Consider the following 23,437-nt stretch of genomic DNA (forward strand, 5'->3'; position numbering starts at 1 on the left):
GCTCAAGGGTAGATTGACTCTCCTAGTGTCCAGTTATCCAGTCGTTTTAGTCCTAACTAGTCGGAACTGTCTGTTACTTATCTTTTCGTAATTTGTAGTGTCCATTGACTTCGTTACGCATCTCGTGTGTGAGTTCACACTCTGCACACGCGTCCCGTGGGCCTCCTGCCCCTTACCTAAGGTTAGGGTAGTGTAGTCCCATCGTTCCTACAGCCTCTGGACAGCTCCATTCCTTCTATCGATTTCCTTATACCATTTACTTAGTATAGGGTTTGTCGTGCCCCTAGGGCACAATTGTAATTTGTGCAACTTAACGTATTTTTCTCAAGAGTCTTGTCATGTCCTTAGCCCTCTGATCTCATAAAGAGTTCAGAGGTGTATGTTAGTTAATACATTTCTTGTTTATTTTCATAACAACCTGTGTGGTGTCCTTTCATGTGGTATTCAAGGGGTTATATGTGGTAAAACAGCTGACTTCACATGCCAAAAGAGTTTAGCCTAAGACTGCTTTGTCCATGCTACCATTAGGATAGCTGGTCTATAAGGTTGACTTACAGCCAGTCGCCATAAGGGTTGTTTGGACTGATACAAGTTGATCACTAGAACTAGTGAGCATCATATATCAGGCCAACTTCTCACAGAGACCTTCTGCATTGCCATGGTCAGTCCCTGGTCTGTGCTCCACTGTAAAGTCCATCCCCTGTAGTGAAATGGACCACTTAAGAAGTTTGGGGTTTTCGCCCTTCATTTGATTTAACCACAAGAGGGGCTTATGGTCTGTCTGAATCTTGAAGTGAGTTCCAAACAAGTATGGTCACAACTTCTTCAGGGCCCAAACCACAGCAAAGGCCTCCCTCTCAATAGCTGACCAACGTTTCTCTATTGGGGTCAGCCTTCTACTTATAAAAGCAATGGGCTGGTCATGACCATCTTTATTCAGTTGAGATAGAACAGCTCCCACACCCAACTCAGAAGCATCTGTTTGGACAATGAAAGTTTTAGAGTAGTCTGGACTCTTGAGAATAGGTGCAGTACACATTCCCTGCTTCAGGTTATCGAATGCCTTTTGACAGCTAACTGTCCACTGAACTTTCTTTGGCATTTTCTTGCTTGTCAGGTCATTAAGTGGGGTCACAATGGTCCCATAATTTCTGACAAATTTCCTATAGTAACCAGACAGGCCCAAGAAAGCTCTGACCTGTGTCTGGGTGGTTGGAGGAGCCCAGTCCTTTATGGCCTGTATCTTGCTCTCCAATGGTTGAACCTGGCTTCCACGTAGAAGGTGGCCCAGGTACACAACCTGACTCTGCCCTATCTGGCACTTGGTAGCCTTGATAGTGAGGCCTGCCTTTTGCCGGGCCTCCAAAACTTTCCTCAGGTGGATCAGGTGATCCTCCCAGGTGGAGCTGAAGACAGCAATATCATCTAGATATGCTGCACAAAAGTCATCCAACCCAGTGAGAACTTTGTTCACCAACCTTTGAAAAGTGGCAGGTGCATGTTTCAAACCAAAGGCCCCCCTTGCAGAGATTGTGAGAAGGTTTGGGTTCACTCCAGTGTCATACGCTGATGACACCCAGCTGCTTTTCCCTTTCAACTCTCTTACGCCTGATGTGAAGAACAATTTTGCCGAGGGCATGAGAGCAGTGTCCAACTGGATGGCTACCAACTGCCTTCAGTGCAATGTCGGGAAGACCGAGGTAATGCTTTTTGGGAAAGCTAGCATGCTCTGGTCTCCCGATTGGTGGCCTTTAGATCTTGGCCCTGTCCCGTGCCCAAAGCCAACTGTTAAGAACTTGGGGGTGAAACTTGATCAAAATCTGAGCCTGAAGGATCATGCCAATTATGTCACTGGAGCTTGTTTTAGAACAATTGGCCAGTTAAGGCGAGTCTTCCCTTTGCTGCCTGACATCCACAGGAAGACTCTTGTACAGGCCCTGGTGATAAGCCGTTTAGACTACTGCAACGGCCTCCTCATTTCAGCAAATTAGGAGGCGCTTAATCGTTTGCAGGTAGTCCAAAATACGGCGGCCAGACTAATTCTAAATGCTCCTGCAAGAACCCCGTCCAAACCCCTGTTAAGATACCTTCACTGGTTGCCCATACGACAACGTGTTAGATTTAAAATCTGCTGCTCAGTGCACAAATGCCTTTATGGACAAGGCCCTAGATATTTGGCACAAAAATTTCAGATATACAAACCTGAACACCTTTTACGTTCCAGCAACCAGTGTCTACTGGAAATCCCCACTATAAAAAAAGTCAGACAAGGTGGACGTGCCCTATCATTTATAGGCCCTACCATGTGGAACAAGCTTCCATTTGACCTAAGACACAACGCTAACCATCTGTGCTTTAGGAAAGCCTTAAAAACTCATTTGTTTCAGGAAACATAACTCACCCTATGGTACTCCACAGAGACAACATATCCTAGTACTTATGCGAGCAAAGCGCGGAGATACCCCATGGGTCGATTCTGGCGCGATACAAGCAATTAAATAAATAAATAAAATAAATCACCACAAATTGGTAATGACTTCCTGGGGTAGAAAATGCTGTTTAGGCCTTGGCATCCTCAGCTAACCTGATTTGCCAATAACCAGCTGTCAGGTCAAATGTACTCAAGAATTTGGCAGAAGCCAATTTATCTATGAGTTCATCTGCCATAGGTATTGGATGGGCATCTGTTTTAGTAACAGCATTGAGACCCCTGTAGTCTACACAAAACCTCATCTCTCTCTTACCATCCTGGGTGTGAGGTTTTGGCACTAGAACTACAGGACTAGCCCAAGGGCTCTCTGATTGTTCAATGACTCCCAATTCCAACATCTTTTGTACTCCTTTCTTTATGCAGTCCCTGACGTGGTCAGGTTGCCTGTAGATTTTACTTTTTATAGGCAGGCTGTCACCAGTGTCCACCTCATGGGTGCACTAGTTTGTCTGACTGGGGGTCAGAGAGAACATTTGTCTAAAGGATTGAAGAACCGGTTTGCAATCCTTTTGTTGATGCCCAGAGAGGCTGTCAGAAAAGACCACACCATCTACTGACCCATCATCAGGGTTCTGAGTGAGCAGGTCTGGGAGAGGGTCACTCTTCCTCCTGTCACTCATCTGTGGCCATGAGCAAGCCCATGTCCGCCATGTGAACAAATGCCTTGGGCCTGTTCACATGAAGCACCCTGTGGGGGCTCCTGGGAGTTCCAAGGTCCACCAGGTAGGTGACCTCTCCCTTCTGCTCAATGATGGTGTGGGGTCCAGACCATTTGTCTTGGAGAGCTGCTGGGGCCACTGGCTCCAACACCCCCACCTTCTGTCCTGGCTGGTAAACAGTTAGGACAGCTTTTTGGTCATGCCAAGCTTTTGAAGTTCTTGGCTGGCCTCAAGGTTTTTGGTTGCCTTCTCCATGTACTCTGCCATCCTGGAGCGGAGACCAAGTACATAGTCCACTATGTCAAGTTTAAGCTTTTTGAGAGGTAACTCCCGTCCTTCCTTCACAAGACATAGGGGTCCTCTTACAGGATGCCCAAATAGAAGCTCAAAAGGGCTGTAGCCAACCCTCCTCTGTGGGACCTCTCTGTAAGCAAACAGAAGGCAGGGTAAAAGGATGTCCCATCTTCACCTAAGCTTTTCATGTAATCCCTTTATCACCCCTTTTAGGGTCTTGTTGAATCCCTCCAGAAGCCCATTGCACTGTGGGTGATAGGGTGTGGTAAATTAGTAATTTACACCACACTCCTTCCACGTTGCAGTCAAGTATCCTGACATGAAGTTTGCACCTCTGTCAGAGTCAACCTCCTTAGGAAACCCCACTCTGGAGAAAACTGCAAGTAGGGCCCTGGCCACAACAGGAGCTGTAGTGGTCCTAAGGGGAATAGCTTCTGGATACCTGGTGGCATGATCCACTACCACCAGTATAAATCTGTGTCCAGATGCTGTTGGGGGGTCCATTGGTCCAACAATGTCTATCCCCACTCTTTCAAAGGGTACCCCCCACCACAGGTAGTGGTATAAGAGAGGCCTTTTTTGTGCCACCTGATTTGCCACTGGCTTGACAGGTGACACATGAGCGACAAAACTCTTTGGTGTCTTCAGACATATGAGGCCAGTGAAAGTGAGGGACAAGTCTTTCCCAAGTCTTGTTCTGGCCTAAGTGACATGCAAGGGGAATTTCATGGGTTAAGGTAAGAAGGAAACCTCTCAGAGACAAGGGGATGACCAGCCTCCTGGTAGTACCAGGCTTGGGGTTCTTGCCTCAGAGTATAGGAGTTCATCATCCCAGTACACCTTGTGGGTACCTGTAGCATTCCCTGCAGCCTCAGCAGCAGCTTGCTGTCTGAGGGGTTCAAGGAAGGAACAGTCTAACTGTGCCTGCCTCAGGTCTGCCCTGGAAGGTCCCCCTGTCCCAAGAAACTCAACCTGTTCAGGTTCAAGCTCTTCTAGGACAGTTCCTTCTGGGGTCTTTGGGTCAGCCTCCTGAGAGGGCTGATCCTCACCTCGAGGCAGGGGGGGAGGCACTGCCTTAACCCTAATGCTCTTCCTCTTGAGTAGTGTCTGGTCCATTGTTCCAGGATCCAGCACTTGTTCAGCTGGGCATTTCTTGGCCTGTGACCTGGTCACAGCAAGGACATGTGCTGACAAACCTAACATTTCCACATGAGTCCTATACTCCACTTCTGACCATAAGGAGTATTCCAAATCATTGCCCAAAATACATTCCACTGGGAGGTCTGAACTAACTACAACCATTTTGAGGCCAGTTACCCCTCCCCAGGAGAAGTTAACTGCCATACTGTGATTGGTAGTGATGTTGCTAGCATTGGTCACTAGGTAGTCTGAAACTAGTATGATCTGATCAGGGTCCACAAAGGCTGGTGTCACCATAGTGACACTGGCACATGTATCCCTGTAGGCCTGAGCCATTTTTCTATTGATTAAAGGCATTTGCCTGTATTTGCCCAGAGTACTAGGACTTACAGTAGGGGTCATATCCATGTCCCCACTACAAACATGAACAGCCTGGGTAGGTATTCTGACTAAGTCAAAACCCACCTCAGTTCCCAGGGTTAACCCAACTATAGCCTTGGAGGTGCACTACCACTACTAACTGTACTAGGGGGTGCAGATGCCTTAGGGGCAGTAGTGGTAGGAGCTGAGCCTTTCTTGGTGCACTTTTACAGCTACTGGCACAATGGTTTTCTTGGAACATCAGTCTTCTTCTTTTGGGAATTCTGGGACCAACCCTCCTTAGATTATTGGGGCCCTGTTGAAGACTTCTGGTCATTTTGCGGATTCTGATTACTACCCTTTTGGTCTGCTTTCTTCTGGCCACCACCCTGGTTCTGGTTCTGCTGCTTGAACCTTGTCCTGACCCATCTGTCTGCCTTATTTACCAATTCTTGGGGAGAGGTCAGATCTGAGTCAATCAGGTGCTGATGCAACAACTGGTTCTGACAATTATTTAGAATTTGTTCTCTCATAATAAGATTGTACAATCCTGTGTAATCAGTAACTTTACTTCCCAGTAACCAGCCTTCCAAAGCCTTAGTGGCACAATCAACAAAGTCAGTCCAATCCTGAGACTGCGTTTTCTGGGTGTCTCTGAACATCAACCTGTACTGTTCAGTTGTTAGGCCAAACCCATCAATCAGTGCATTTTTCAGGACTTGGTAATCATTAGCATACTCATCTCTAACAGTGAGGAGCTTATCTCTACCTTTACCTTCAAAGGAGAGCCACAAAATAGTTGCCCACTGACTCTGAGGTACCTGCTGTACTTTGCAGGCCCTCTCCAGAGCAATCATCCATTTGTGGATGTCATCTCCTACCTTATAGGAGGGCACTATTTTACTCAGGTGTCTATTGTCAAAACTCCTGTCTTTACCTCTAGGGATACTGCTGCCACCAGTGGGTTCTAACCCACTCAATTTCTGCTCTCTGGCAAAGGCAAGTTTCTCCTTGGCAAGGGCAAGTTCTTCCCTTTGGATCCTCTGATTAACTTACTTTATCTTTGCCTCATGTTCTCTCCTCTGAGGGGAAGTCATCTCTCTATGAGATGATGTGTGAGAGACATGGGAGTGAATAGATTTGTTAGAGTCTCTGGAGTGAGATCTACCTCTTCTATTCCCAAGGTTAGGCCTGCTTGTGGATAGGTCTGGGGCTCCCCCAGTTCCATCCCCATGTAGGCTAAAGTTGGCCTTTGTAAGTCTGCTGACTAAAGCTTGGCCATTGTCTACCTCTTCCTCAGATGAATTCCCATCTTCACTACCATCTACATCTTCTGTTTCAGGGAGGTTAGAGTCAGGGTCACCTTCTAAGGGGGGCATGCTTCCATCTGCTGCATCTGAGGGGCCTGGATTAGAAGCCCTTCTAGCATCATATGTCTCTAAGAGACCTAACAGAAAAGGAAGGGTAGGGTTAGAACCCTGTTTCAGTTTCCTGGAGGTACACAATTGTCTCATCTCCTGGAAGCTGAGTGCTGCATATCTGGAAAGGACCTGTGGAGGGTCACTAATCACAAGGGGAGTCACTGTGTTCTCTCCTGTGATAGACATGCTTTCTAGTGAAGTGTAAGTGGTGCACTTACCTACACTATGGGTTTTCCTACTGATCCCTTGCTAAGAGTTGTAGTCAGGGTGTGCTACTCCCTTTCTACTACAACAGCTGGTTCAGTAGAACCCAGAGTATTTCTAATATTTGTTATATGTACCTATGGTACCTTATGTGATCTTTCAAATGATATCTCAAGATTATATTTGGTAAAAACAAAAGCAAGCTCAAGTCCCAACCGCTACACACCAATGTGAGAAGTTGGCCTGATATATGATGCTCAATAGTTCTAGTGATCACCTTGTATCAGTCAAAACAACCCTTATGGTGATTGGTTGTTAGTCAACCTTATAGACCAGATATCCTAATGGTAGCATGGACAAAGCAGTCTGAGGCTAAACTCTTTTGGCATGTGAAGCCAGCTGTTTTACCACATATAACCCCTTGAATACCAAGTGAAAGGACACCGCACAGGTTGGTATGAAAATAAACAAGATATTTAGTACCAACAAACACCTCTGAACTCTTTATGAGATCAGAGGGCTAAGCAAATAACAAGACTCTTAAGAAAAATACGATAAGTTGTACAAATTACAATGGTGCCCTAGGGGCACGACAAACCATATACTAAGTAAATGGTATAAGGAAATAGATAGAAGGAATGGAGCTGTCCAGAGGCTGTAGGATCGCTGGGACTACACTACCCTGACCTTAGGTAAGGGGCAGGAGGCCCACGGGACGCGTATGCAGAGTGTGAACTCAAACGCGAGATGCGGTACAAAGTCAATAGACACTACAAGTTACGAAAAGGTAAGTAAAAGACAGTTCCGACTGATTGAGACTAAAACTACAGTATACTTGGACACTAGGAGAGTAAATCTACCCTTGAGCACCGAAATGCTCTCGTTACCTCACCCACGGGCTGCGGGTGCATAGGTGTGAAAGTGTGTTGGGTTTCCGCGCCGAAGTCTATGGACCCTTGAAGAAAGATGCTGCAGGCGACCAGGAGGAAGATGTCCGGAGCGATCCAAGGGTGGATCGAGGAAGATGGAGACCTGAAAGCAGAGGGGACAATGTTCACAGTCACTAGCCAGTGACCGGAGTGGAACCAGGAAGGAACCAGATGCTGTTGTTGCGATCAGGGGAAGAGTGGACGCTTGACTCTGCAGCCACATGGACCAGGAGGTGTCTTCGATGACCAGGATGGAGGCACAAGCTGTCCCACGCAGGCTCTCGCTGTCGGTGGTGTCTGATCCGGATTCGAAATTGTAGGAAGGTGGATATCTGACTATGGTTGCCCCCAACTTTTTTGCCTGGTGTTTTGCTGGTTTTTGGACTTAGTTGACCTGGGGCCCTGCTATTCAGGACCCCAGGCCCACTGCTCTCTCTGTAAAATGGATTCCATGTACTATAGGTACATATCTAGTTGGATACTGAGTCACCTTATCAGCCCCTGTACAGTGTACCTTAGGTACCCAGGGCATAGGTGCACCCAGGGCCTACCAGGGGCTGCAGCATGTATTATGCCACCCCTGGCTGGCCATCCAACTCTGACACAACTGGCTGATCAATCAGCTGGGGCAAGGTGGTGTAATCACCCTTTGCTTTAGATATAGTATCTCTATATCTAACCCTAAAATGGACACATATCCTCCTATCAGTCACTCCTATGGCAGGCCTTATCAATCGTGAAGGCAGAGTGCTTTGAATTATGTGAGATGGTGCTCTAGCATGAGCTGAGCCGGTCTGCAGCTGTCGGAACCAAAGCCTTTAGCTGTTTCCATGATAACGCTATACCATATACTCTTAAGTGCATTATAATCCTCGTGGTTATTGCTAACTTTGGTATAGCATTATCAAAACATGTCGAGTAAGGTGTCATACGAATTGGAATACTACCCCCTCGCCAATTCTGGCGACGGGGTAGCATTCCACCCTTCTAGAGGGACACGACATGTATGTAACTGTGAGCCCCGGTTAAAGTTAACTCGAGCCTCAGCATCACAAAATGGATGCTGCCACCACAGACACAAGTCTGACCTCCTGCTGCTGGGAGTCCTTCCAGCGAGGGAGGCTTGGACAAAGGGTTTCCTGTCTTGGGAGGTGCTAGCACCACCCCAGACAGGATTTTGTGTATTAGGTAGGACAGGGCTGAAAGGAATGAGACATGCCTGGGGCACACAAGGTGTCCCTGTGCATACACCGGTCTAAACCACTTCCTGGGGCTCTCCAGCCCCAGCGCTGGCGCAAGACCGGACAAAGGATAGGGGGTGTAACCACCCCCCTTTCAGGTCCCACCCAGAGGAGGGACCTAGTCGTAGTACAGCCCCCTTTAGCGGGATAAAGGTAGGAGCTGGTCCCATTCCAAATTAGATTATCCTGAACAACTTTACAAGAAGAAACTCTGGACTTCGACGTTCTGCTCCACAGAAGACTGAAGAAATCTCCCTTGTGGGCAAGGAGTGTCCACCCTGCACAAGCAGGCACCATCAGCGTCCCGCGGCTTCCCTTTGTCGTCTTCCCTCGAGGATCCAGACTTCAGAGCCCGACGAGACCCGGATTCCCAGACCTCTCCGACCTCTACCTACATCTGCAGCACAGCTGAGATCCGTGGGTGCGACGAGGCACGTGGGACCGGCCATCTTGAAAGAAGCAGCACTTCGCTCCAGCACGACTTCTGAGGTAGCCTCGTCCAAGTGCTTTGGGGACTGAGAAGCCCCGACCCCGAGCAGCTCCTGCACCGAAGACCAGCCCTCCAGCATCCACGAGATCTGCGTGGGTCCCTTCTGCCTGTTTGCTGCTCGACGCGTTGTCTGGTCACTTGCCGGCTGGCTAGTGACCTCCTAGACGACGAACTTCGAAATCTTCACTGCTGGTCTGGTAGCTCCAGACTGGCGCTTGCTCCCTTCCAAAAGAGGAGCACCCCTGACCCTCCTGGTCCACTTCAGACGCCGTTTCCACTCACTGCGTGGGTTGCCTTTGCCAAGGCCTGTTGATTCCAAACCTGGATCCAACACCGCCGACAGAGAGAGCCAGCGTGGAACAGCTCATGCCTCCATCCTGGTCGTCGAAGACACCACCTGATCCATGTGGCTACAGAGACAAGCGTCCACCCTCACCTGATAGCGACGACATCTGGTTCCACTCCTGGTTCCACTCCAGTCACTGGCTAGTGACTTTGAACATTGTCCCCTCTGCTTTCAGGTTCTTCTCTTCACAGATCCACCCTTGGATCACACCGGACATCTTCCTCCTGATCGCCTACAGCATCTTTTCTTCCAGGCTCCATAGACTTCAACGCCGGAACCCGACACGACTTGGCACCTATGCCGGTGGGTGAGGTAACACGAGCATTTCGGTGCTCAAGGGTAGCTTGACTCTCCTAGTGTCCAGTTCCACAGTCGTTTTTGTCTTACCTAGTCAGGATTGTCCCTACTCACCTTTTTCTTGAACTGTACTGTCCATAGACACTGTTACGCATCTTGCATGTGAGTTCACACTCTGCACATGCGTTCCGTGGGCCTCCTATTACCTACCTAGAGTTAGTGTAGGGTGGTCCCAGCGATCCTACAGCCTCGGGACAGCTCCATTCCTATTATCGACTTTCACATTCCACTTACTTAGTATATGGTTTGTCGTGCCACTAGGGCACCATTGTAATTTGTGCAACTTAAACGTATTTTTCCTAAGAGATTGTCATGTGCTTAGCCCTCTGATCTCATAAAGAGTTCAGAGATGTATGTTAGTTAATAAATATCTTGTTTATTTTCATAACAACCTGTGTGTTGTCCTTTCACTTGGTATTCAAGGGGTTATATGTGGTAAAACAGCTGGCTTAACATGCCAAAAGAGTTGAGCCTAAGACTGCTTTGTCCATGCTACCATTAGGATAGCTGGTCTATAAGGTTGACTTTACAACCAATCACCATAAGGGTTGTTTGGACTGATACAAGGTGATCACTAGAACTAGTGTGCATCATATATCAGGCCAACATATCACAGGAGTCAACAGGCCTTGGCAAAGGCAACCCACGCAGTGAGTGAAGATGGCGTCTGGTGCGGACTAGGACGGTCCGGGGTGCTTCTCTTTTGGAAGGAAGCAAGGGCCAGTCTGGAGCAACCAGACCAGCGGTGTAGATTTCTTGGATCGTCGTCTAGGAGGCCACTAGCCAGCCCGAAAGTGACCAGACAACGCGTCGAGCAGCAATCAAGCAAAAGGGCCTCACGCAGATCTTGTGGATGCTGGAAGGCTGGTCTTCTGTGCAGGAGCTGCTCGGGGCTGGGGCTTCTCAATCCCGAAAGCACTTTATCGAGGATGCCTCTGAAGTCGTGCTGGAAGCGAAGTGCAGTTTCTCCAAGATGGCCGGTCCCATGTGTTTCGTCGCACCCACGGATCTCAGCTGTGCTGCAGATGTAGGTAGAGGTCGGAGAGGCCCGGAAGTCCGGGTCTCGTCGAGATCTGAAGTCTGGTTCCACCGGGAAGGACGACAAAGAACCGCTAGGACGCTAGATGGTGCCTGCTTGTGCAGGGTGGTCACTCCTTGCAAAAACAACAAGTGATGGACCGAATGTGGATCAATGTCACACATTCCCCCAGTCAAAAGATCTGGGCCCAAATCCATCGTTTTTTTGCACTCCACACCACCCTGGGTTAGACAACGGCGATATGCAAATCAGCTCTGACCCTGTTGCCCCATGGGAACAGTCCAGTCCGAACTACAAAAGCCATGTCCTTCCCAGAACGGAATCAAGCATCCGAGGACCGGACCGGTTTCGAGGTAACACCTCTCATCAGCCCGGCTAGCTTGACTCCAAGTGGTGTGGAGTGCCTGGGACCCACGTCTGGGCATCCCCAGCGCACTTAGGGCGGCAATTGCAAAAACAACAAGTGATGGACCGAATGTGGATCAATGTCACACATTCCCCCAGTCAAAAGATCTGGGCCCAAATCCATCGTTTTTTTGCACTCCACACCACCCTGGGTTAGACAATGGCGATATGCAAATCAGCTCTGACCCTGTTGCCCCATGGGAACAGTCCAGTCCGAACTACAAAAGCCATGTCCTTCCCAGAACGGAATCAAGCATCCGAGGACCGGACCGGTTTCGAGGTAACACCTCTCATCAGCCCGGCTAGCTTGACTCCAAGTGGTGTGGAGTGCCTGGGACCCACGTCTGGGCATCCCCAGCGCACTTAGGGCGGCAATTGCAAAAACAACAAGTGATGGACCGAATGTGGATCAATGTCACACATTCCCCCAGTCAAAAGATCTGGGCCCAAATCCATCGTTTTTTTGCACTCCACACCACCCTGGGTTAGACAATGGCGATATGCAAATCAGCTCTGACCCTGTTGCCCCATGGGAACAGTCCAGTCCGAACTACAAAAGCCATGTCCTTCCCAGAACGGAATCAAGCATCCGAGGACCGGACCGGTTTCGAGGTAACACCTCTCATCAGCCCGGCTAGCTTGACTCCAAGTGGTGTGGAGTGCCTGGGACCCACGTCTGGGCATCCCCAGCGCACTTAGGGCGGCAATTGCAAAAACAACAAGTGATGGACCAAATGTGGATCAATGTCACACATTCCCCCAGTCAAAAGATCTGGGCCCAAATCCATCGTTTTTTTGCACTCCACACCACCCTGGGTTAGACAATGGCGATATGCAAATCAGCTCTGACCCTGTTGCCCCATGGGAACAGTCCAGTCCGAACTACAAAAGCCATGTCCTTCCCAGAACGGAATCAAGCATCCGAGGACCGGACCGGTTTCGAGGTAACACCTCTCATCAGCCCGGCTAGCTTGACTCCAAGTGGTGTGGAGTGCCTGGGACCCACGTCTGGGCATCCCCAGCGCACTTAGGGCGGCAATTGCAAAAACAACAAGTGATGGACCGAATGTGGATCAATGTCACACATTCCCCCAGTCAAAAGATCTGGGCCCAAATCCATCGTTTTTTTGCACTCCACACCACCCTGGGTTAGACAATGGCGATATGCAAATCAGCTCTGACCCTGTTGCCCCATGGGAACAGTCCAGTCCGAACTACAAAAGCCATGTCCTTCCCAGAACGGAATCAAGCATCCGAGGACCGGACCGGTTTCGAGGTAACACCTCTCATCAGCCCGGCTAGCTTGACTCCAAGTGGTGTGGAGTGCCTGGGACCCACGTCTGGGCATCCCCAGCGCACTTAGGGCGGCAATTGCAAAAACAACAAGTGATGGACCGAATGTGGATCAATGTCACACATTCCCCCAGTCAAAAGATCTGGGCCCAAATCCATCGTTTTTTTGCACTCCACACCACCCTGGGTTAGACAATGGCGATATGCAAATCAGCTCTGACCCTGTTGCCCCATGGGAACAGTCCAGTCCGAACTACAAAAGCCATGTCCTTCCCAGAACGGAATCAAGCATCCGAGGACCGGACCGGTTTCGAGGTAACACCTCTCATCAGCCCGGCTAGCTTGACTCCAAGTGGTGTGGAGTGCCTGGGACCCACGTCTGGGCATCCCCAGCGCACTTAGGGCGGCAATTGCAAAAACAACAAGTGATGGACCGAATGTGGATCAATGTCACACATTCCCCCAGTCAAAAGATCTGGGCCCAAATCCATCGTTTTTTTGCACTCCACACCACCCTGGGTTAGACAATGGCGATATGCAAATCAGCTCTGACCCTGTTGCCCCATGGGAACAGTCCAGTCCGAACTACAAAAGCCATGTCCTTCCCAGAACGGAATCAAGCATCCGAGGACCGGACCGGTTTCGAGGTAACACCTCTCATCAGCCCGGCTAGCTTGACTCCAAGTGGTGTGGAGTGCCTGGGACCCACGTCTGGGCATCCCCAGCGCACTTAGGGCGGCAATTGCAAAAACAACAAGTGATGGACCGAATGTGGATCAATGTCACACATTCCCCCAGTCAAAAGATCTGGGCCCAAATCCATCGTTTTTTTGCACTCCACACCACCCTGGGTTAGACAATGGCGATATGCAAATCAGCTCTGACCCTGTTGCCCCATGGGAACAGTCCAGTCCGAACTACAAAAGCCATGTCCTTCCCAGAACGGAATCAAGCATCCGAGGACCGGACCGGTTTCGAGGTAACACCTCTCATCAGCCCGGCTAGCTTGACTCCAAGTGGTGTGGAGTGCCTGGGACCCACGTCTGGGCATCCCCAGCGCACTTAGGGCGGCAATTGCAAAAACAACAAGTGATGGACCGAATGTGGATCAATGTCACACATTCCCCCAGTCAAAAGATCTGGGCCCAAATCCATCGTTTTTTTGCACTCCACACCACCCTGGGTTAGACAATGGCGATATGCAAATCAGCTCTGACCCTGTTGCCCCATGGGAACAGTCCAGTCCGAACTACAAAAGCCATGTCCTTCCCAGAACGGAATCAAGCATCCGAGGACCGGACCGGTTTCGAGGTAACACCTCTCATCAGCCCGGCTAGCTTGACTCCAAGTGGTGTGGAGTGCCTGGGACCCACGTCTGGGCATCCCCAGCGCACTTAGGGCGGCAATTGCAAAAACAACAAGTGATGGACCGAATGTGGATCAATGTCACACATTCCCCCAGTCAAAAGATCTGGGCCCAAATCCATCGTTTTTTTGCACTCCACACCACCCTGGGTTAGACAATGGCGATATGCAAATCAGCTCTGACCCTGTTGCCCCATGGGAACAGTCCAGTCCGAACTACAAAAGCCATGTCCTTCCCAGAACGGAATCAAGCATCCGAGGACCGGACCGGTTTCGAGGTAACACCTCTCATCAGCCCGGCTAGCTTGAGTGGTCACTCCTTGGCCACAAGGGAGATTTCTTCAGTCTTCTGTGGAGAAGAACGTTGAAGTTTCTTCTTTGTAGTTTCAAATCAGGATGAATCTAATTTGGAATGGGATCAGCTCCTACCTTTATTCTCCTAAAGGGGGCTGTACTGTGACTAGGTCCCTCCTATGGGTGGGACCAAGAAGGGGGGTGGTTACACCCCCTATCCTTTGTCCGGTTTCGCGCCAGAGCTGGGGCTGGCGTGCCCCAGCAACTGGTTTGAACCGGGGTATGCACAGGGACACCTTGTGTGCCCAGGCATGTCTAATTCCTTTCAGCCTGTCCTACCTCAATACACAAAATCCTGTCTGGGATGTGTAGGAAGGTGGATATCTGACTATGGTTACCCCCAACTTTTTGCCTGGTGTTTTGCTGGTTTTTCGACTTAGTTGACCTGGGACCCTGCTATTCAGGGCCCCAGGCCTACTGCTCTCTCTGTACAATGGATTCCATGTACATTAGGTACATATCTAATTGGATACTGAGTCACCTTATCAGTCCCTGTACAGTGTACCTCAGGTACCCAGGGCATAGGTGTACCCAGGGCCTACCAGGGGCTGCAGCATGTATTATGCCACCCCTGGCTGGCCATCCAAATCTGACAACTGGCTGCACGACAGCTGGGGCAAGGTGGTGTAATCACCCTTTGCTTTAGATATAGTATTCCTATATCTAAACCTAAAATGGACACATGTATTCCTATCAGTCACTCCTATGGCAGGCCTTAACAATCCTGGAGGCAGAGTGCTTGGAATTATGTGAGATGGTGTTCTGGCATGAGCTGAGCCCGTCTGCAGCTTGCGGAACCAAGTCCTAATAGCTGTTCCATGATAACGCGTACCATATACTCTTAAGTGCATTATAATCCTCGCGGTTATTTGCTATCTTTGGTATCGCTTTATCAAAACATGTCGAGTAAGGTGTCATACGAATTGGAATACTAACCCCTCGCCAATTCTGGCGACGGGGCTAGCATTCCACCCTTCCAGAGGGACACGACATGTATGTAACTGTGAACACCGGTTAAAGTTAACTCGAGCCTCAGCATCACAAAATGGATGCTGCCACCACAGACACAAGTCTGACCTCCTGCTGCTGGGAGTACTTCCAGCGAGGAGAGCTTGGACAGAGGGTTTCCTGTCAGGGGCGGTGCTAGCACCATCCCAGACAGGGTTTTGTGTATCCCAGGTAGGCAGGGCTAAGAGGAAGGTGACTGCAAGTGGCACCCCGGTGCTCACTATGCATCTGCCGGTTTGAACCAGTTCCAGGGGCACACCAGCCCCTGAGCCGGGGAAAGTCCGGACAAGGGGAGAGGGGTGTAACCACCCCCCTCCTGGTCCCACCCATGGGCAGGACCTAGTCGCGTGCCAGCCCCTTTCTTTAGTATAAAGGTAGGAGCGGGCCCCCTTCCCAAATTGGATAGTTCTGAATCTTGATGACTTTCCACGAAAGAACTCTTGAACCTTTCTGAAGACTCTCCCTTGTGGCTAAGGAGTAGCCACCCTGCACCAGCGGGCACCATCTTAGCGCATGCGGTTTGCTGCAAGTCCATCCTCCGGATCAAGACTGCCCAGCTCGACGAGACCCGGATTTCCTGGCACCTCTGACCTCTATCTACATCATCAGCCCAGCTGAGATTCGTGGGTGTGACGAGACCTCGAGGGACCAGCCATCTTCAGAACTGCACAACGCTTATCCAGTACTACCGCCGAGGGATCCTCGAGTGAGTGCTTTGGGGTTTGAGAAGCCCTAACCCTGAGCAGCTCCAGCACCGAAGTCCAGCCCCCCAGCATCCACGAGATCTGCGTGGGGCCCTTCTGCTCTTTGCTGCTCACCGCGTTGTCCGGCTACTTGCCTGCTGGCTTGTGGCCCTCCTGACGAAGAACCCCGACACTTCCATCGCTGGTCTGGTTGCTCCAGACTGGCCCTTGCTCCCCTCCAACAGAGGAGCACCCCGGACCCTCCTGGTCCACTCCAGACGCCATCTTGAGTCCACCGCGTGGGCTTGACTTTGCCAAGGCTTGTTGCTCCAATCCTGGTTTCAGCTGCGCCGACAGCAGACACCTTCGTGGGACAGCTCGCACCTCCATCCTGGTCGCCGACAATGCCTCCTGGTCCGAGAGACTGCAGAGCCCAGCGTCGCCCACTCACCTGGTCGAGGTGACTTCATCCGGCTCCATCCTGGTGCCCACCTAATCACTGGCTAGTGATTAAGAACTGAGTCCCCTCTGCTTTCAGGTCGTCTCCATCTTCGATCCAGGCTTGGATCACTCCGGACATCATCACTGGTCGCCTGCCAGCAACTTCTTCTTTCAGGCTCCATAGACTGTAACGAGGATTCCCAACGTCTTTTGAACCCTATGCAGCCGCAGCCCCTGGGCTAGGTAACTTGAGCATTTCGGTGCTCCAACGTAGGTTCACTATCTAAGTGTCCAGATCCTTTTTCGTTTTCAGCCTATCTAGTCGGATTCGTCCGATAACACTAACTTTACGAAATCTAGCATCCATAGACTTTGTCCCGCATCCCGCGTGAGAGTGCACACTCTGCACCCGATCCCCCTAGGCCTCCTGCTCCTAACCTGAAGGTTCTGTAGTGTAGTCCTAGCGATCCTGAAGCCTCTGGATCTTGTTACTCACCTGCTAGTATTTCGCATTCCACTTTTGTAGTATATGGTTTTTCGTGCCCCGCGGGCATTTGTGTAAATTGTGCAACTTGAAGTATTTTCTTAAGAGTTTTGTTGTGTGCTTAGCTCCCTGACTCATAAAGAGATCAGGGTAGACTTGTTATAAATAAATATCCTTTTATTTTCATAACAACTTGTGTGGTGTCCTTTCACTTGGTGTTCAAGGGGTATATGTGATGGTATAACAGCTGGCTTAACACGCCCTCTAGAGTTTAGCCTAAAGACTGCTGTTATCCATGCTACTAGGATAGCTGGTCTATAAGGTTGACTTACAACCAATCATCAATAAGGGTCGTTTGGAATGATACACAGTGATCACTAGAATAGTGAGCACTACATATCAGGCCAACTTCTCACAGGGTGGTGCTAGCACCTCCCAAGGCAGGAAACCCTTTGTCCAGGCCTCCCTCGCTGGAAGGACTCCCAGCAGTAGGAAGTCAGACTCGTGTCTGTGGTGGCAGCATCCATTTTGTGATGCTGAGGCTCGGGTTAACTTTAACCGGGGTTCACAGTTACATACATGTCGTGTCCCTCTAAAAGGGTGAAATGCTACCCCCATCGCCAGAACTGGCGAGGCGGTAGTATTCCAATTCGTATGACACCTTACTCGACATGTTTTGATAATGCTATGCCAAAGTTAGCAATAACCGCAAGGATTATAATGCACTTAAGAGTATATGGTATAGCGTTATCATGGAAACAGCTAAAGAACATGGTTCCGAAAGCTGCAGACAGGCTCAGCTCATGCTAGAGCACCATCTCACATTATTCCAAGCACTCTGCCTTCAGGATTGATAAGGCCTGCCATAGGAGTGACTTATAGGAGTATATGTGTCCATTTTAGGGTTAGATATAGGTATACTATATCTAAAGCAAAGGGTGATTACACCACCTTGCCCCAGCTGTCTTACAAGCCAGTTGTGTCTGTTTAGATGGCCAGCCAGGGGTGGCACAATACATGCTGCAGCCCCTGGTAGTCCTTGGGTGCACTTAAGCCCTGGGTACCTATGGTACACTGTACAAGGACTTACAAGAGTGACCCAATACCAATTGGTAAATGCACCTAAAGTACATGGATGTCAATTTAGAGAGAGGACAGCTAGGCTGTGGGTCTGATTAGCAGGCCCACAGCCAGGGAAAGTCGTAAACCAGTGAAGCAAATAGCAAAAATCTGGGGTGACCATAGGATTGCAGACCCTACTCTCCTACAGTCGGCCGTAGTCTGGAGGTGGCTGACGACTGTCTGGGGTGAGCCCGCCTTCAACAACCACAGGTCGATGTAGGGGAAGACTGAAACCCCTAACCTGCGCAGATGAGCTGCGACCACCGCCATCACTTTCGTGAACACCCGTGGGGCACTGGTATGGCCGAAGGGGAGCATGGTAAACTGAAAGTGCTCGTTGCTACCGTGAACCGCAGGTAACGCCGGTGGGCCGGCAGGACGGGGATGTGGAAATAAGCGTCCTGCAAGTCCAACGCTACCATCCAGTCTCCAGGGTCCAGGGCAGCCAAGACCTGAGCCAAAGTCAGCATCTTGAACTTCTCCTTCCGGAGGAATCCATTGATGTTCCGCAGGTCCAAGATAGGGCGTAGGCCCCCTTTGCCCTTCTTGGGTGCCAGAAAGTAGTGGGAGTAACAACCACACCCTACTTCTGGCCCAGGAATGCGCTTGATGGCCCCCTTGGCCAAGAGGGCCGTAACTTCCTCTTGTAGAAGTTTTAAGTGATCCCCCTACACACGGTGGTACTGCGGTGGCATGGCTGGAGGGTTCGCCTCGAAGGGGAGGAGTAGCCCCTTCGGACGATTTGCAGCACCCACCTGTCCGATGTGACAGAGCGCCAGTGGAGGTGGTGATGGCGAACCCTGCCCCCCACTGGCGTCACATGGGCCTGAAAGCTCGGACTAGGAGGGTTTCGAGGCGGATGCTGCAGGGGCAGGTGTGGACTGGCCTCGCCGTTGTCCCCGACCGCCGCCATGGCGGTTTCCACGTCCGCCACCATGCTGGATGGTAGTCTGCGGCCCGTGGCTGGCAGGACATGTGGCGGCGCCCCTTCCTTGGCCACGAAAGGAGCATCGCGACCCTCCGTAAGGGCTTGGGCGAGTTTAGTCCGGACCCCCTCCGGACATTGTGCCAGCACGCCCGTGACCGTATCCCACAGAGAGTGGGTGTAGCGGCCCAAGAGGCATGCGGTGTTGACTGACGCAAACCCAAATTTAGGGAGGAGAATACCTTTTTTGCGTATTGCTCGTACCTCTTGGATTCCCGATCGGGGGGAGCTGTCGGGAATGCGGTCTGGGAGTTAGAGTCCAGGATGACCAGGCTCTCGGGGTGGGGTGGGTGGACAGGAAGCAAGGGTCGCCCGGAGCCGGGCGGTGGCGCCTGGCCACGTTCCTATCTACAGGCGGACCTGTAGCGGGCTTGGACCAAGTGCCCAGAAGAACGTCTGACAAGGCCTCATTAAACGGCAGCGGAGGCTTTGTTGAACTTGCCTGCAGTTTAAGGACCTCAGTGAGGAGGTTAGTCCTCACGGCCGCGGCGGGGAGCTCAAGGCCCAAAGCCTTGGCAGCCCGCGTCAGCACCACGCTATAGGCAGCCCCCTCCTCCGTAGCCATGGTAGGAGGGGAGACAAAACCAGTGTTGGGCGAAGTGTCCAGACCACTGGCCTCCCCAAGCTCACCTGTCTAGTCCTGAGAAGACTGGCACTCACATGCCAGAGGGTCCTCGGACCCCTCCCAATCCCCCTTGTCACCCATCACCTGGTACGCAGGTTCAAAGGATGTGGTCGGGTCGTAGAAGTAGAAATCTCCAAGCGGCGTCCGCTCCGACGTTGGACTCGAGGTGGGATCGGGGATGGCGTCGTCCTGGGACGGCGCCGGAGGCGACACCCTGGGGGCCGGCGCTGGCGAGGTCGTAAGGTCGACAGGCGATGACCCGGCGGGGCCCTGCGGCGTCGGGACCGAAGCCGCTGACGGCGCCGGGGCCTTAGCACCCAGTGGCGCCGGGGCCGAAGCACCCGGCCCGCGTGGGGACCCAATCGGGGCCGCTTGGCTCGAAGGCAACGGAGAAGCGAGCGACCTCATGGCCAGGAGGAAGGCCTCGATCTCCTGCGGCGTCGCGTTCTGCCCAGGGACCGGCGGGTGTGGAGCAGGCCGCGACGCCTGCGGCTCCGGCAGAGTCGTGGGGGCGGCCGCGTCGCACAAGCGTCGGGGGAGTCAGAAGAGCGATGTCGCCTCTTCGACTTCTTGTGCCTCTTACCTGAGGACTTCGAGCCCGAAGACTGATGACCACTCCTGGAGCTGCGGTGACTCCGGCCCCGGGACCGGTCCCTCGACCTCCTTGCGGACCGGAACCTCGAGCGGCGTGGGGCTGACCGCCGGAGCTCGAGTTGCTTGCGGGACCGCTCCCGTCTAGCTTTGGACGGCAGCGCCCGGCATCGGAGCAGGACTTGTCGTCGTGGTCGTGGTCGGGGCCCAGACAGTGAAGGCACCAGCAATGGGGGTCGGTAACCGACATCAGTCGGTTGCAGTGGCGCAGGTTTTGAACCCGGGCATCCCTACCGGCACCGTCGGTGTCGATAGACTTCGAAAAATGATCAAAAAGGATCAAAAAAGTTAGTCAAAAATTGACTAAGAGTACTATTTTTTCTGGATCGACACTTGCTGGCGCGGTAAAAAGAAGAACGGACGTCAGCGCGCGAGGGCAGCGTCTAAGTACTCCGGCAACGTCATCCCGGCGCCAACGACGCCGGCGCGGAGCCGCAGACGACGCCTACCGACGCGCAATGGTACTGCTACGCAAAAGTTTCCAGATCCAGTCTGACGCCTGGGGATATTCGAAGGTAAGGAATCTAATACTAACCTGTTTTTTTCAGATGTGGAGGTTAAACTCCTGGCGACGATATTGGCGGTGCAACTGAGACGTGTGATTCCAGATCTGGTACACTTGGATCAGACTGGCTTCCTGTCGGACAGGGCGACTAGGCACATTTTGAGGAGGACCCATAACTGGCTGATGGAAGTATTTGATCATGCGAACCCCATGAGTTTCTGTCTCTAGACGCAGAAAAAGCGCTTGAAGCAGTACACTGGCCTTTCCTGGACAGAGTATTGCTTAAGTTTGGCTCCGGTCCGAAGTTTAGGAAATGGGTGAACCTTCTCTATACTGACCCACAAGCGAGGGTTAAGGTCAATGGGGTGTTATACGGAGAGGGACCAGACAGGGGTGCCCTCTGTCACCGCTATTATTTGCCCTTACCTTAGAAATAGTGGCGTGTAAAATACGACAGGACAGAGGGATAACAGGGTTTAAAACGGACCGGAGTGATGAAGTCGAGGAAAAAATCTTGCTATACGCGGATGATATCCTCATATATGTCACCCACCCAGAGGTCTCGATACCGCGTCTATTCACCCTGTTGGGCCGATATTGCTCTCATTGAGGATATACAATTAACTGGCATAAGTCGGTCCTGTACAGCCCCAGGGGGGAGAGCACAGGCCTGCCTTGCCTGGCACGCTTCGGGTATTGGATGAGGGGTTTACATACCTGGGGATATACAGGACGAAGGACCGCTCAATCTCGTACCAGAGAAATATTCAGCGAGTCCTCACAAACTTCGCTGGCGACGCTGCCAGATGGAAGACCCTCCCCCTTACGATTCTAGGTCATGCAGCAATGTATAAAATGATAACCTTGCCGCGGTTTTTATACGGATTACAGAATGAGTATTTCCCCCTTCCCCAACAGGTTTTTAAAGAGATAAACGAAGAGCTCCAGGCGCTGCTTTTGCTGGGGAAACAACCCAGGATAGCCCTAAAGACACTACAGAGGAACCAATACAATGGGGGGATCTCCTTAACTAACATTGAGGCATACTATTGGGCGGAACATTTATCGCCAATAAACGACTGGCTCCATGCCCCAGCGGACCACCCCACATATAGACTGGAGAGGGTGACAATGGCGCATCGCACGTGTCTGCACTACATATATGGTGGTAGGGGAAAAGAAAGACTACTCTCAGCAACGCGTGTGAGCTGTGGGAGAGGGCGACGAGGAGGATTGGCTGGGCGCACAAACCGACGAGACAAACCCCGCTATGGCATTGTACATGGCTAAAGGAAACCATTCTCACGGGTCACATCCTTGTGTCCTTCCGCTAAGATGGCGGAATCGGTCAGGTTCCTGTCCTTTTGTACCCGAGTCATGAACTCAGGATGCTACGACGCCCTGGAAGTGTTGTTCCGATATGATGGGAACAGGCTCGGTGCTTTCAGTAGCGTCACCGGTTTCCTCCAGACGTGAAAGGGCATCCACCTTGGCGTTTTCTTTTCCGGGTCGGTATGTGATCGTGAAATTGAGGGTGGGCGGTGGGTGGAGGGGGTAGGGTACGGTGGACGATCTTAAGTGACATGCTTGATATGTTTATATGGTTTAAAAATGAAAATAAAAATAATTTAAAAAAACAATGTAGGTAGAAAACCCATAGAAGCAACAACTTTTTTTTTAACCTGAACGCCTCTCATTTGCTTTGAAGTCTTGTTATAACTTATCAGTGTGACCTGTTTGCAGCATTTTTTGTCAAAGTGTTCCTCTGCATCAATACTTTTGTTGTTTTTACATTTTTTTCGAAGCGTTCCCCTGCAGATTTGCTTTCATACAAACTAAAACAGCCACTTTACGTCCAGGTTTTTTTGGCTTTTAATTGAATGAAACTATAAGCACCGTGTTGCATATACCAGTACATATACACAATTAGTAAATTATCATATTTATTATAATATTATGCATGTACTATAGTTTGTTCTGTTAAAGTTAAACACTGATGCACATGTTATGAGATGTAATCCATAAGTATGTATTAGTGGGGTATTTAGTAGAGCACTGGAATGTAGAGTGAAAGGCTGTTCAGCCTTCATCAGGGACACTACACATATGTGCCTGTGTTGCTGGATGTGGGCCATATTTGATAAAACTTGAAGAATAAGGTATAAAATTCCTGCTCATCAAAGACGGCTACTGGAAGCTTCTTTACAACAGACCGCATAACACTTCCTTCATATTGCACGAAGTGTTGGTGTTAACCGTGTTGAGTTATAGGCTTATACAACATTTCACGAAGAATGCCAGGCTACATTACTTTTTTTGTTTTTGCAGGATGCGACCGGATGTATTTATTTCTACAATTATTGAAAATATGGCAGTTATTTCTACAAAAAACAGCATGATTCATGAACCACATTTTACTTACTTGTATGCATTCATGTACCGCACAATACCCTCGCTCTTCGTCATCTTAGTCAGCCAGTCGTTGTATTGTAAAAGTGGCCCTTTTCGACTATTAAAGAAAGAGAAGAAAGTTGATAATAACGGA

At 50.7% G+C, this 23,437-nt stretch overlaps 1 protein-coding gene across 1 annotated transcript in view; it reads right to left on the reverse strand.

Annotated features, from left to right (window-relative positions):
* PRKDC (protein kinase, DNA-activated, catalytic subunit) overlaps window positions 1-23,437 on the reverse strand; it is a 2,818,033-nt gene that overhangs the window by 207,166 nt on the left and 2,587,430 nt on the right. The window contains exon 81 of the mRNA XM_086965729.1: window positions 23,315-23,401. Within this exon, the coding sequence (XP_086821855.1) occupies window positions 23,315-23,401 (87 nt within the window). The remainder of the gene's footprint in view (window positions 1-23,314; window positions 23,402-23,437) is intronic.

This window comes from Lissotriton vulgaris, chromosome 4_1 (genome assembly GCF_964263255.1).
Source record: "Lissotriton vulgaris chromosome 4_1, aLisVul1.2, whole genome shotgun sequence".
NCBI lineage: Eukaryota > Metazoa > Chordata > Amphibia > Caudata > Salamandridae > Lissotriton > Lissotriton vulgaris.